This window comes from Notolepis coatsorum, assembly GCF_963971535.1.
Source record: "Notolepis coatsorum genome assembly, chromosome: 10".
Lineage (NCBI taxonomy): Eukaryota > Metazoa > Chordata > Actinopteri > Aulopiformes > Paralepididae > Notolepis > Notolepis coatsorum.
The window spans coordinates 92,062,888-92,076,233 of record NC_140174.1 but is presented as its reverse complement, the minus strand read 5'-3'; the positions used below and the strand labels follow the sequence as shown (position 1 = coordinate 92,076,233).

Genomic DNA, 13,346 nt, shown 5'->3' with positions numbered 1-13,346 from the left:
CAAGATGTCTGTGATGGCTTCTTTCCTGCACGCCTGTCCTCTCTGCTCTTCGTTCTCTCCCCCCTCCCTTTTCCCCTCAATCCCCTGCTGATCACCACCAATAATTTCTTTTGATTGCATGGCAAATCTATTTGTTTTGATTTGATGTAGCGCAATGTTACAAATTGCCTGCCTGCCAATGTTGGCTACCTTAAAGCAGAGCTACTTAAGGTTTAGAATGAGAAGACACAGCTGTACTGCTGTAGCTCTCTCCTTTTTCTCCCAGGTGACCCGCTAGGAACATATGGGGAAATGTGACGCTGGGCATCTCCAAAACGCTGTTTACATTTCATCAAATGGACATTTGAACTTCAGTGGAATGTATCATGTAAAAAAAAAAAAGGATTGTAGGGCAGCCTTACGTGACAAGCGATGAGAGCTCCAACATTCCAGCCAACCAGCACAATGGGTTTATGAGGGAAGTGGCTGTGAACCTGTTATATCGATGACATTAATAACGAAACAGATGGTCAATATGGCTAACAACACTAACCCGACTTTCACGAGGATATCTTAACACTTTGAATGCCCATAACAAATATTCTCGAGTTTACCCCCCGCGGGTTGAATGCCCATAACGAGAATATTCGTTTTTTTCTCGTTTTTTTTTTTTATCATTAGCGATCTGAATTCATATTTCATCAACCGAGTCTACCGTTGGTAAATCAGCCACCCCAGGCGCTCAGATGTGAAAAAAGCGACCCCTATCGTCTCCCAGATGGTAATTCACCCTTTTGGATTGGACTCAATGAAAATGCATGAAAAAAAGAAAACGGACTCCACATTTTACTTCTCACGCATGTAACCGGAGCCGATCAGCTTCATGCTGGACCCTCAGCACAGCGTGGTTACTGTGTTTTACAGTATACGCGTGGGATCGATAAAAGGATTGATTTTTGGAATGGCTATCAGGAATTGGAATAATCCATTTGGATACCATCTGATCTCAGGTAAGGAATCAATTTTACCAGTCTTAGGATAATCAGACCAGTTTTCACGGAGATATAAGCTTTTCCTCTATAATGTGATATGGCTGTTTGACTGTAAGAGTGATCAGCGTGCACACGTACACATACTATCGATAATCTAGCGTTTATTTGAAAACGATTCATAAATAGGCAGAAAAATGACAACGTTCTAGAATATTACAGTACAGGGCGATTATCATGGAATCTCTTGTTTTTTCCGTGAAAACGAGGGCTTTTCAAAATGCTATAAAATGGAAATGAACCGATAAAAAAACAATCCGCTTCGACAATGTTGACTGGAAATGGGTCATTGATAATGCGACGGGCAGATTAGACACATAGCCATAATTTAAAACATAGATTAGGCGATATTAACGTTAACATTGAAGCGGATGGTGGGCATTCAAGCACAATTTTTTTTTTTAAAGAACAAAAACGTGGAAATAATATTTTCTTTTTATCCACTTTTTCTCCCATTTTCTATATTTTCTCCCATCCCAATTTCGTATCATCCAATTCAACCCTTCCCTGTCACGAACGCTGTTTCTTGCCTCCCACAAGCCGGCTGCAATGTGGACTAAGTCATACATAGCACAAGTCCCCTCCGGTACTTGAGGTAACAGCAGTCGCATCTTTTCACCTGCGCAGCTCGATCTCTCAGTGGCGAGGAGTAACGCGTGGGAGGCTCACGCTGCCCCCGACACTTCCTGATTCTACTGCGCAGGCGCACCAACCGACCTGTAGGAGTCGCTGTCCACAACGCCCGATCCCCACCCTTCAGTTTCCCTCCCCGTAATACGGCCAATGTGTATTACTGTGGACGACCAGCTAAACTGAAAGAAATGTGGAGCGCTGGGATCGAACAGGCGATCCCAGCGTCTCTGCATTCGTGGCGAGCGCCTTGCCCACTACGCCACGTAGCCGGCCTCAACGTGGAAACAATATTACACCGCGTCCACAGAGCAACACAGTAAAACAGAAGAAGCCGTACCTCCATGACCTTGGCCCTGACGGTGCCTAACATGTGCTCCAGACACTGAGTGATGCCCACGTTGGCGCCGCTGTTCACATGGGTGTTTACCGGGATGACCTAACGGGAGACAGAGATGTTCAGGGGATCTATTCCAAGGACGGAGGGAAAATGTGTGGATTCACGGAAAACTGCGTGTGGATTTATTTGAGCGGGACGAGTTCATAAAAAAACAGAGTTCACACAAAGTCACAAACCTTTCCCAAACACGAGAGCTGAGACTGCCAGAACCTCATCCGGCGGGAGGTGGAGAAGGCGGGGTTGGTGGGGCCCGACGGTGCAATCAGAATGAGCGGGGAGAGAGGAAGCTTGCCCTGAAATGTAAACGAAAACAGAGGCATCTGTTTTTTTTAGTACATCATTATGAAACCACAAAACAAGATATGAATGTTTGCGAAACTCCCTAAAACCCAGGCATCTGTGGTCGAACCAAATTCGTCAATTCCAATAATGATCTTCGTGATCAATATAAGTTGATCAGTATAGGTCACCTCTGTATGATATGTACAATAATGCTGTGTATACCGTGTATATATATATATATATATAGATATATATATATACACTACCGTTCAAAAGTTTGGAGTCACCCAGACAATTTCGTGTTTTCCATGATAACTCACTTTTATTTATCAAATGAGTTGCAAAATGAATAGAAAATATAGTCAAGACATTGACAAGGTTAGAAATAATGATTTTTATTTTGAAATAATAATTTTGTCCTTCAAACTTTGCTTTCGTTAAATAATGCTGATGCTCCCTTTGCAGCAATTACAGCAATGCAGACCTTTGGCATTCTAGCTGTTAATTTGTTGAGGGAATCTGAAGAAATTTCACCCCATGCTTCCTGAAGCACCTCCCACAAGTTGGATTGGCTTGAAGTGCCTTCTTGCGTACCATACGGTCAAGCTGCTCCCACAACAGCTCAAAGGGGAGATGAAGCATAGCGATATAAACATAGTCATAGCATCAAATTAGTATTTAGATAAACCACAGAAAAAAATCACGTTATAAAAATAAGGCGTTTCTAAGAAAAAACGATTTGTTATGTCCATTTATGTAGCATTTATAAACATGTGCGCCACCATTTTAGATGGTGACGTCACGGTTATGGTTTGGTCTGGCTCCTGGTTTACACTGCTGGTTAGCTGCCTAGTAAACATGGAGTGTCTTGAAGGTCAGTCAGTAAATGCAACGTTGCCTACCAAACAACGGGGCTGCAGTGGTTCTTTTTGTATTGCTCCCGGCTGTTCAAACTAATTTTACTGCGTGAAAGAGAGAGGAAAGTTGGTTAATTTCCACAAACTACCAGTGAAAAAAATAGTGTTGTTGGCGCGTTGGCTGGCTGCAGCGGATCAGCCTGTTGGACAAGGAATGAAGATCTGCAGCGAACACTTCATTGCCTCGGATTATGTTGTTGAGGGTGAGAGGTTTGTCCAGAACGCGTGAACACTTAAGGTAACTAACGTTCAGTGTTTCGTTCAGCGTTTCTCTGATTGGCCACAACGCCCACGTGACCGCGCGCTAGCACGCCCCCTTATCCACGCCTGCCGCTCTGACTGTGTGTTGCAGCGCGCGGCAGAGCGGCAGAGTGTTCTCGCCTTCCTCAATTTATACGCATGGAAGTATTGACTACGCCGTAACGAATCATTAAAAAAATATACCGTTAACTGGAATATGTTGTGCCTTTACACATATGTTGGATTATGTAATTGGTTTGTCATGACAAACAAATAAAACAAATTGCGATTTACCCGGTGGCTACAAGTTGCTGCATGTAGTCACTGTGTGTTGTTGTAGCCACCTCCTCAGAGGCAGGAATACTAAGCTCCCCCTTAAGCTCCAGGAGAGAGGAGAGGCTGAAAACCCGCAGTTCTTGCCCGACTGATGGGAGCCGAATCCCGGATCCGATTTGTCTGATGAATACATGGAGGTCACGAATGCATGGAAGTATTGACTGCGCCGTAACGAATCATTAAATAAAAGATACCGTTAACTGGAATATGTTGTGCCTTTACACATATGTTGGATTATTAGTCACTGTGTGTTGTTGTTTGTTACGGCGTAGTCAATACTTCCATGCGTATAAATTGAGGAAGGCGAGAACACTCTGCCGCGCGCTGCAACACACAGTCAGAGCGGCAGGCGTGGATAAGGGGGCGTGCTAGCGCGTGGTCACGTGGGCGTCGTGGCCAATCAGAGAAACGCTGAACGCAAGTTAGTTACCTTAAGTGTTCACGCGTCCAGAACACCACTTATCAGCTGACGCCTGATGCGGTTCCCTCGGTCTTCGACAAACAGACCGGCCCAGGCAGTTCAACCAGCGTTGCGGAGCATTTAGCGTGCTGGCTAACGAGCTACGGTTCAGCTAACTAGCTACATGCAGCATTTAGCATGCTGGCTACCTAGCTACGGTTCAGCTAACTAGCTAAATGCAGCATTTAGCGTGCTGGCTACCTAGCTACGGTTCAGCTAACTAGCTACATGCAGCATTTAGCATGCTGGCTACCTAGCTACGGTTCAGCTAACTAGCTATATGCAGCATTTAGCTTGCTGGCTACCTAGCTACGGTTCAGCTAACTAGCTACATGCAGCATTTAGCGTGCTGGCTACCTAGCTACGGTTCAGCTAACTAACTACATGCAGCATTTAGCGAGCTGGGTTAGCCGGCTAGTTGGCTTTGAATCCCGGCTAGGTAGCCAGCACGCTAAATGCTGCATGTAGCTAGTTGGCTTTGAAAAAAATAATGAATAATGAAATTTCGAAGTGACCCCAAACTTTTGAACGGTGGTGTACTGTATATATTTATTCTTACCGTATATATATCTATCCATCTGTCTGTACATACCTGCACATAATCCCTTTACATATCTGTAGATACTATATCAATATCTGTACATATCCCTTACCTACTCTTACTAGTTACGCTGCTGGCCAGTAAGGCTGAGCCCGAACATTCGAACGTTCGTTCGTTACGCTGGCATTCGGATTTTAATGAATGGGTTCGAACGTTCGCAAAAAAAAATCCGTTTTTGGGTGGAACGTTTGGTGCACACGCAACGCGACCGGGGAGGTGGGGACGGTAGAGTGGGTTACACACAACATAGCAGTGCTGAAGCACCATTCACATTACACCATGCCCAACCTAACGTAATTATTTCTCAAAACTGCACTTCTTAGCCTAATTAGTTTGCTCCTCAGAAGAGCGGGCCTTGCAGTATTTACACATCAAGGGGACAAACGGTGCAGAAGATAAATATTCATCGTTTGTTGACTTTGCTCCCGGTCCCTGCGAGCCGCGGCCCGAGCTGAGCTGAGCGGAGCGAGCCTCTGTCGTCGTGACTCTGTTGGCACAGCCGCCTTCGACGCTGTGCGATTTCAAACGAGTGGGAACTACTGGGATATGTCTTGGAAACAAAATAACTGGAGATAAAACATTGTGGAGTAAACATCGCGCAATGACTGGGTGAAGTGGCTGGCGCGTATGGCATACCCAACTAAAAGTGAGTGCGTTATATGATATTACCGGTATGTTTGACTGCTGTCTTTTCCCTTTATTTTCTTTTGAGTGCTTTGTTTACATGTTTACATGAACAGCCACCACTGTAAAAAAATTCACTGATAGACTATGCAATGCCGCCCCCCGTAAAATCTATAATAATCAAATTAATTAATAAAAAAAAAAAAAAAAAAAAAAAAAAAAAAAAGGTCCGTTCGAAAAACCCTGGCGAACGTTCGAACACTAAAAACAGGGTTCGGGGCCAGCCTTACTGGCCAGTATGACTACTACCATAGTGTTTTTATACCTGTATCACTGTACATATTAATATTACAACTCTGATCACCTGTACATTGTATATTACTATTGCACTTTACTGTTACATTTACACTTTGGTTGGATGACAAACTTATTTTTGTTGTACTGTACTTGTGCTGTATAATGACAATAAATCTGAATCTAATTTAATCTAATCTAATCCAAAAGTGACACACATAGTACAAAGTACACACAGGTAAAGTGATCTTGGGCTAAGAGGAGTGCTCTCATCGTGGCCAGCTGGGAGAACACTGAGGTGGAGAAGGGGATCCAGCTCTCTTGTGGATAGAGAAGGGTGGGTGTTCGGGGGACATTGTCTCTCTAGGTGTGAGATTGAAGCTATTGTTAGGACAAACAAAAGGGATACCCTCCACACATCTAGACTTCAGGGTCTGTACACCAGATCAACTCTAACCAGGACCTCATTGGACGCGGTGCATGACGCAGTACAAACGAGATGCCTGGTTTTCAGAGAGAATGACTGAGTGCTACCGGTTTGTTGTGCGACAGGACTCCCACGGCAGGGTCCCAGGGCCGCTTCAGCAGCAGAGAGAGGGCCTCGGAGCCAGCCGCGCCCGTCCTGGCCGATGATGTCAGCAGCATCCTGTCAATCAGCGAGGGCAGCTTGACAAACACAGGGAGAGACTTAAAAGAGCACACAGTGCAGAGCAGTAAGATAACGACTGACTGAGCACATCCAACTGGCAGTAAGATGACGACTGACGGAGCACATCCAACTGGCAGTAAGATGACGACTGACGGAGCACATCCAACTGGCAGTAAGATGACGACAGAGCAATCCGCCAGACTCAGTCAGTTCATGCAATTTGAGAACCAACTGGAGATGAGAAAAAGGAGGAAGAATAGGAGACTGTTTTCTAAGGCTGAGACCACTTATCGATAACTACGTGAAATCGATAAGTTTCACTTATAGATTTTTTTTTATGTGTAACAATTATATTATTTAACTTTAGTTTGTGTGCGTGTCGTGGGCCAACTACAGCATTGCAAAAACTACAGAGTGCACGTGACACACACAAACTAAAGTTAAATAAAGATATCGATAATTTTGTCCCGATTTATCGATTCTTCCAAATGGCATATCGTCTCAGCCTTACTGTTTTCACATATTATATATATATGGAATGGTCTGCACCACCTTTGCTGTAGCCCAACACATCACTCCAGGGGTGTGTAACTATGGAGTGCTTTTGTTTGTATAACTGGCCTTTGACTACAGTATTTCCATTTACTGTCATACAACACTAAGAATAAGTAATACCAAGTTAATTAACATTTAACATAGGGGTGTAACGGTACGTGTATTATCGCCAACACACACGCCGCGCATCGCCAACACACACACACACGCCGCGCATCGCCAACACACACACGCCACGCGGCGCCAACACACACACACACGCCGCGCATCAACACACACACACGCGTCGCCAACAAACAACAACAACATTCTCCCCCGCCGGACTCACGCTGATCAAAAGAATAATAATAAACATACTTTTTGGGACTGATCATCTGAGCTCCTCTCGACTCCAGTTGAACTGCTATTGTGTTTAAATCCAAATAATCCTCTGCCATTGTTGTGCAACATGTCATCTGTTCTCTAGTTATTCAGTCTCGTGCAGTTAAATCCTCTCTAGAATGAAAGTGAAACTTACCAAGCCTATAAGTTGTTAAAGGGGCACTAGGCAATTAATTTACTCTGGATGCCTGAACACAGAGTGACACCAGTATCACTGACTACCACGGCAAGCCTATAGAAAATTATTCTATTTAATAATAATAATAATTATTATTATCATAAATATAATATATTAACACTTTCTCCGCCAGGCTTATGTACATCATTATACAATCCTCTGCCAGCTCTATCTGTCTATGGAGAAGTTCCCCTTCTTTGCAGGGCTATAACTTTTTAAATTGTATTGCTAAATTGACATTACTATGGCCCATTCAACGTCAATTATCTATCGTTCAGGATGTGGGAACGTTATACTTTTTCATTCACATATTCATACTAAAATACGGTCTAAAGTATAAATATGTTTTTATCGTTTTCTGCAGAACGTGATTTATAGCCCTAAATGCATTATATTGATGATCAACTACAGTTTGATAGCGATCGGCGCGAGATAAAAAATTTCAAATGGACGTGCTTCTAGAAGTTACTACTTATCATCTGATGTTGACCGGATGGGGGGGGGGGGTCGTTTATAATTCCGTGGCCAACGTTAGATGATTCATCTAGTGGGTGATATGATCATTAGAGCAGTTTGTATCGAACACGGTAAAAAAAACGCTGAAACTCACCGCAGCTTCCTCGTAGCGTTGGGCGATGAGCGTGGAGCAAAAATATTCCTATTATGGGATGTTGAAATATGCGATCCATCTCCAGGTTGTATAATAGTATATACGTCCAAATCATGTTGTTTATCGAGTTATTGGTAACGGATCACTATCCATTGTGTCGCGCTCGAGTCCCGGGACCTATAGCGAGTGATCAGACCGAATTTGGATGAGCACCAGTTTCCGTTCCCGGTTTCCGGTTTGGCCGATCCGCCGATCGGCCACCAGATGGCGCTCTTGAACCGTTGGAGAGTTGAGAGGGGATCAACAGTAGATCTCAAGTCTCCGGGGGAGAAATATGATTGCGATAACAGATTTTTTAAATATTGATCTCAATGACGTGTTACGGCATCATTGGCAGAATGAGCATGGCGAGCAATGACGAGTTTAGGCGACCTTGGCGGAGAAAGTGTTACATTTTTTTTTAAAAGATTTTATTAAAAAAACAAATAATATTAATAATAATAATAAATATTTTTTTTCTGTTGTACCGAACCGTGACCCCAATACCGAGGTACGTACCGAACAGTGGCTTCTGTGTACCGTTACACCCCTATTAGTAATTAATTAATTCATAACCACTGCATTTGAATCCTAAAATCGAGCGGGACCCTTTAGTTTGTCCGGGCGAAGTGGTGAGTGCAGCTGTGTCAGTCAGCTCGTCTTGGAAATGGCTGCTAGGCTACTGGTAACATTAAGTGGACAAGACGCTTGCATCGTTTAAAGGCCAACCTTCATGTTGTATTTTTGTTCAATAAACAATGTGGACTAGGCCAACGGTGACTTTCATGAAGAAGGGAAAAAAAAAGTATTGAAATTGACCCAGTTTTAGCGTTTTTATCAAACATTTTGTCTGCCCAACACAATCACCACGCACGTGGATATTTTAATCAATGGTTCATAACGTGCGTGTGTAATCGAAATTATGTCGTCACAACAGGTGCAGGGCACCAGGGGGCTCACCAGGGGGCGCTGAGAGTCACACACAGCTAGTGGCAGGCACTGAGAGCCTTGCTACTACTAGCCGAATGAAAATGTATCTGTTTCACCTAACAACACTATTGCTCCGTGATCATAGCCATCCATCTCTAAAGCTAACCACTATTTGTAAAAGCCACAACCACGTTACCATATTTGTAATAATGTAAATCATTGCGTCGTTGTACATATTGTGTACACCGTTATAAGCTAACATAGCTTAGCTTGGTAGCTATTGTGCTAACAACATATCCCGACGTCCGGCTCGCTGGCCGGCATGAACGCCCGACACAAAATGGTTCTCTCCTCTCTGTACACCCCCGTCCCCACGGGTACCCTGCCGGGGAGCCCATGGACGCGACAACGGCGGCAGCCGTAGGGTGCTCGAGCCCGCCGTAACGCTAGTGGTACACGATAGCTATGAGCTAACTAACGCTACGGCCGCCGCTGTTGTTGCGTCCACAAGCTCCCCGGCAGGACACACGCGAGAACGGGGGCACACAAAGAGTTGAGACCCACCCCAAATCGAGCACTCATGCCGGCCGACAAGCCGGACACCGCGGTTGTTGTTAGCACAACAGTAGCCCACTGTGATGCACCGAGTGGGCCACCATTGATCAACATGCAGCGACGTGTAGCTTGCATGATGCGTGTGCAGTGCTTTGCCACACAGGTCTGAGAAGAGGACCTGCACATGATTTTACTCGTTCCCCAAACTCCTCTACATGCCCCGATCTCAAATGGTTCACGACAGTAGACATAATGCTAACGTTAGCCAGCGCCATATATCGAGTAGTACTATGACCCGGACGGGCAAGGGATACGTTTCCTGAAGTGACGTCACGGCCGTGCTAGCGTCTGATAAGCTTTTAGATTCGGCTCATTAATATGCACCTGTAGTGACGTCGGCGTTTGATACGCTTTTTTGATTCGCGCGTGCATGTTATTCGTGCGTGGACCTTTTTAACTCTTTCGGAGTGGCATTTCCGGTGTCAAATGGAAAAAAATAAATAATGAAATTATATACCAATGATGTAAACTACCCATAATTGATCAGTAGGGTTTAACCTGGATGTTGGGCTTTAAGTCTGCTGTTTGGGCGCATTACAGATTTTGTTTGGTTTACGATAGAGATGGATTAAACAGCCACTGAGTTTGAGAATTGTGCACAGGGAGGTGTATGAGTGTCAACATATTTAATATTATGGGCCAGTTTGCATCGCCCGGGTCCGTTACCAGCGCAAGGAGAGATACGCAACGTATATTTACATAAAACAACCTCTGTATTTAGATTCCGACAGGGCAAAATCCATAACCAAAGCCTTAATGTTGTTATTTATAGCGACATATATGCTGCCCAATGCAGTCAGGGGAAATTTGTTATATCACTGCATAACGTCGAGCCACAACGTTAAGATTTTATAAAGTCACTTCAGAAAAACACGAGGCAGAATTGTCAGAGTCATCAAACACATCCACTATAGGCCGACAGAGATAGACTCCAGAGCAAAGTTACCAGAGAGTCATCCAACACATCCACTATAGGCCGACAGTACACTGACTCCAGAGCAAAGTTACCAGACTGCCCACAACTCGGTTAAAAAGTTCTTCAGACACGCCCCCTTATGAGAGCCACCTATAATGAACAAATAATAGACAAGTCTGTGTTCCTTATGCTTTCAGCTAAAAGCATTGAAGGCAAAACGTTTCTTCCTCTTTTTTACCAAATACTTTTTAATAAATACTTTTTTTCCCTCTGCGCTGAACCGTACCATACCGAAGACCGTGCCCCCGAAACCATGATATGAAGCGAACCATGATTTTAGTGAACCGTTCCACCACTAATATATAAATACATATATATATAGAATATCTGAATTTTTTCCAGTATCGGTCGGGCTCTAATCTGAATGCAAATTCTTTTTTTTATTTTCTTATTATCTTTCCCCCCCTCCTTTTTCCGTTTTTCTCCCATCCCAATGTTAGTCGTTATGCCATTTCCCAATCCCCTTCCTGGTCGCTGCGCACTCTACCCCCTACCGTCGGTCTGGGAGGGCGGAGACTATGACATGCTTCCTCCGACACATGTGCAGCCAGCCCACCGCTTCTTTTTCACCTGGCAGCGTGGACTCTCACCGGGAGAGTGTAACGTGTGGAAGGGTCACACTACCTCCCCCAGATCCTTTCCTCGCTGTGCAGGCACCCCGACCGAACTGTAGGAGTCGCTGTTTACAATGACCAGGACCCACCCCACCGGCTTTCCCACCCGCTGACACTGCCAATTGTGCCAGTATGGACGGCCGACCAAGCCGGAGGTACCGCAGCTGGATTCGATCCCACTGTCTCTGCGGTGGTAGACAGACGCTTAGTCCGCTGCGCTACCCGGCCGCGCCTGAATGCCAATTCTATTTGAATTTCATGTAGTAATTTGCTAGTAATTCATCATGTAGGTTTGTTGGACATAGCAACAGTAACTAAGGTCGCAAACAATACATTTTATGCTAATGCTTATGGTTCAAAGTTAACACTTTCAGAGCCCAAGCTTAACACTTTGTATGCCACTAAAGGCTTTTCTCGGGTTTACGCCCCAACCGTTGAATGCCACGTCACAAGTATTCTCGGTTTAAAAAAAATAAAAATGTATTAGCGATCTGAAATCATATTGCATCACACGAGCCTACCGTTGGAGATCCAGGGACCGCCGGCGCTCAGAAGTGAAAAAAGCAGCCCCTATCGTCTCCCAGATGGTAAATAACCCTTTTGGAATGGACTCAATGAAAGTGAATGGGAGAACGGATTTCTGACTCCACATTTTACTTCTCACTGATGCAGCCAGCGTCTACCAGAGTTCATTCTGGAGCCTCTGAGCCGCGGCGAATATGGGTTATACTGTACACACGATGGATCAATACAATTATCGATTTTTTCGAATGGCGATCGGAAATTGGAATAAACCATTTGGATACCATCTGACCTCAGGTAAGGAATCTATGTTATCAGTGTTAGGATAATCACTCGTTTTCACGGATATATAAGCGTTTATGTGATATGGCTGTTTTGACTGTAAAAGCCATGAGGAAATAAGAGCAGCGATTATCAGCACACGGCACAAGCATGCGTGCGCACACATATACTATCGATCATCTAGCGTTTATTTGAAAACGATTCATAAATAGGCCGACAAATGACAACGTTCTGGAATATTCCAGTAAAAGGCGATTATCATAGGCATGGGTTGTTTTTTCCCCGAAAACGGGTGATTTTCAAAATGCTATCAAGCGGAAATGAAGCGATAAAAAAACAATCTGCCTTGACAATGTTGACTGGAAAATGATTCTTTGATAAGCGATGGGCAGATTAGACACATAGCCATAATTTAAAACATAGATTAGGCGATATTAACGTTAACATTGGCCGTGGATGGTGGCATTCCAGCCGGTAAAAAGGTAAACACGGCTGGCGCTCAAAGTGTTAACCTTGATTTACCGGTTGAATGCCCACCATCCACTTCAATGTTAGCGTTAATAACGCCTAATCTATGTTTTAAATTATGGCTATGTGTCTAATCTGCCTGTCGCTTATCAATGACTCGTTTTCCAGTCAACATTGTCGAAGCGGATTGTTTTTTTTATCGGTTCATTTACGTTTTATAGCATTTTGAAAAGCCCTCGTTTTCAAGGAAAATATAAATATTCCATGATAAAAGACGTTTACTGGAATATTCTAGAATACACAAAAACTTTGTAATTTTTCGCCTATTTATGAATCGTTTTCAAATAAACGCTAGATTATCGATAGTATGTGTACGTATGCACGCTGGAGACGCGAGCTGAAAAATCGATTATCTGATTTCCTCATCAGCGATCGCACGCACACACACATAGGGCAAACGCTGAGATCTCAGCGAATACAACTCTGATTATCCCAAGACTGGTAAAATAGATTCCTTACCTCAGATCAGATGTTCTCCAAAAAGATCATTCCAATTCCTGATCGCCATTCCAAATATAGATCACTACTGTCTACTATCGATTGGCTACTGTGAATATATATTCCAGGCTGATTCCCATCCCGCGATGACTTCCATGTTGAGCAGACAGCTTGCCAGCTCAAGGAGCCAGCTGGCTCCGCCTCTACATATCGACTG

General features: G+C 44.1%; 1 protein-coding gene across 6 annotated transcripts in view; it reads right to left on the bottom strand.

Annotated features, from left to right (window-relative positions):
• kansl3 (KAT8 regulatory NSL complex subunit 3) overlaps nucleotides 1-13,346 on the bottom strand; it is a 63,779-nt gene that overhangs the window by 23,697 nt on the left and 26,736 nt on the right. For 3 of the 6 annotated variants that reach the window (XM_084323477.1, XM_084323478.1, XM_084323482.1), the window contains exons 6-9: nucleotides 6,347-6,499; nucleotides 2,235-2,378; nucleotides 1,999-2,097; nucleotides 402-473 (exon numbers count right to left, since the gene is read on the bottom strand). In XM_084323477.1, the coding sequence (XP_084179603.1) occupies nucleotides 402-473; nucleotides 1,999-2,097; nucleotides 2,235-2,378; nucleotides 6,347-6,499 (468 nt within the window). The remainder of the gene's footprint in view (nucleotides 1-401; nucleotides 474-1,998; nucleotides 2,098-2,234; nucleotides 2,379-6,346; nucleotides 6,500-13,346) is intronic. The other 3 variants (XM_084323480.1, XM_084323479.1, XM_084323481.1) reach the window with 3 other exon arrangements.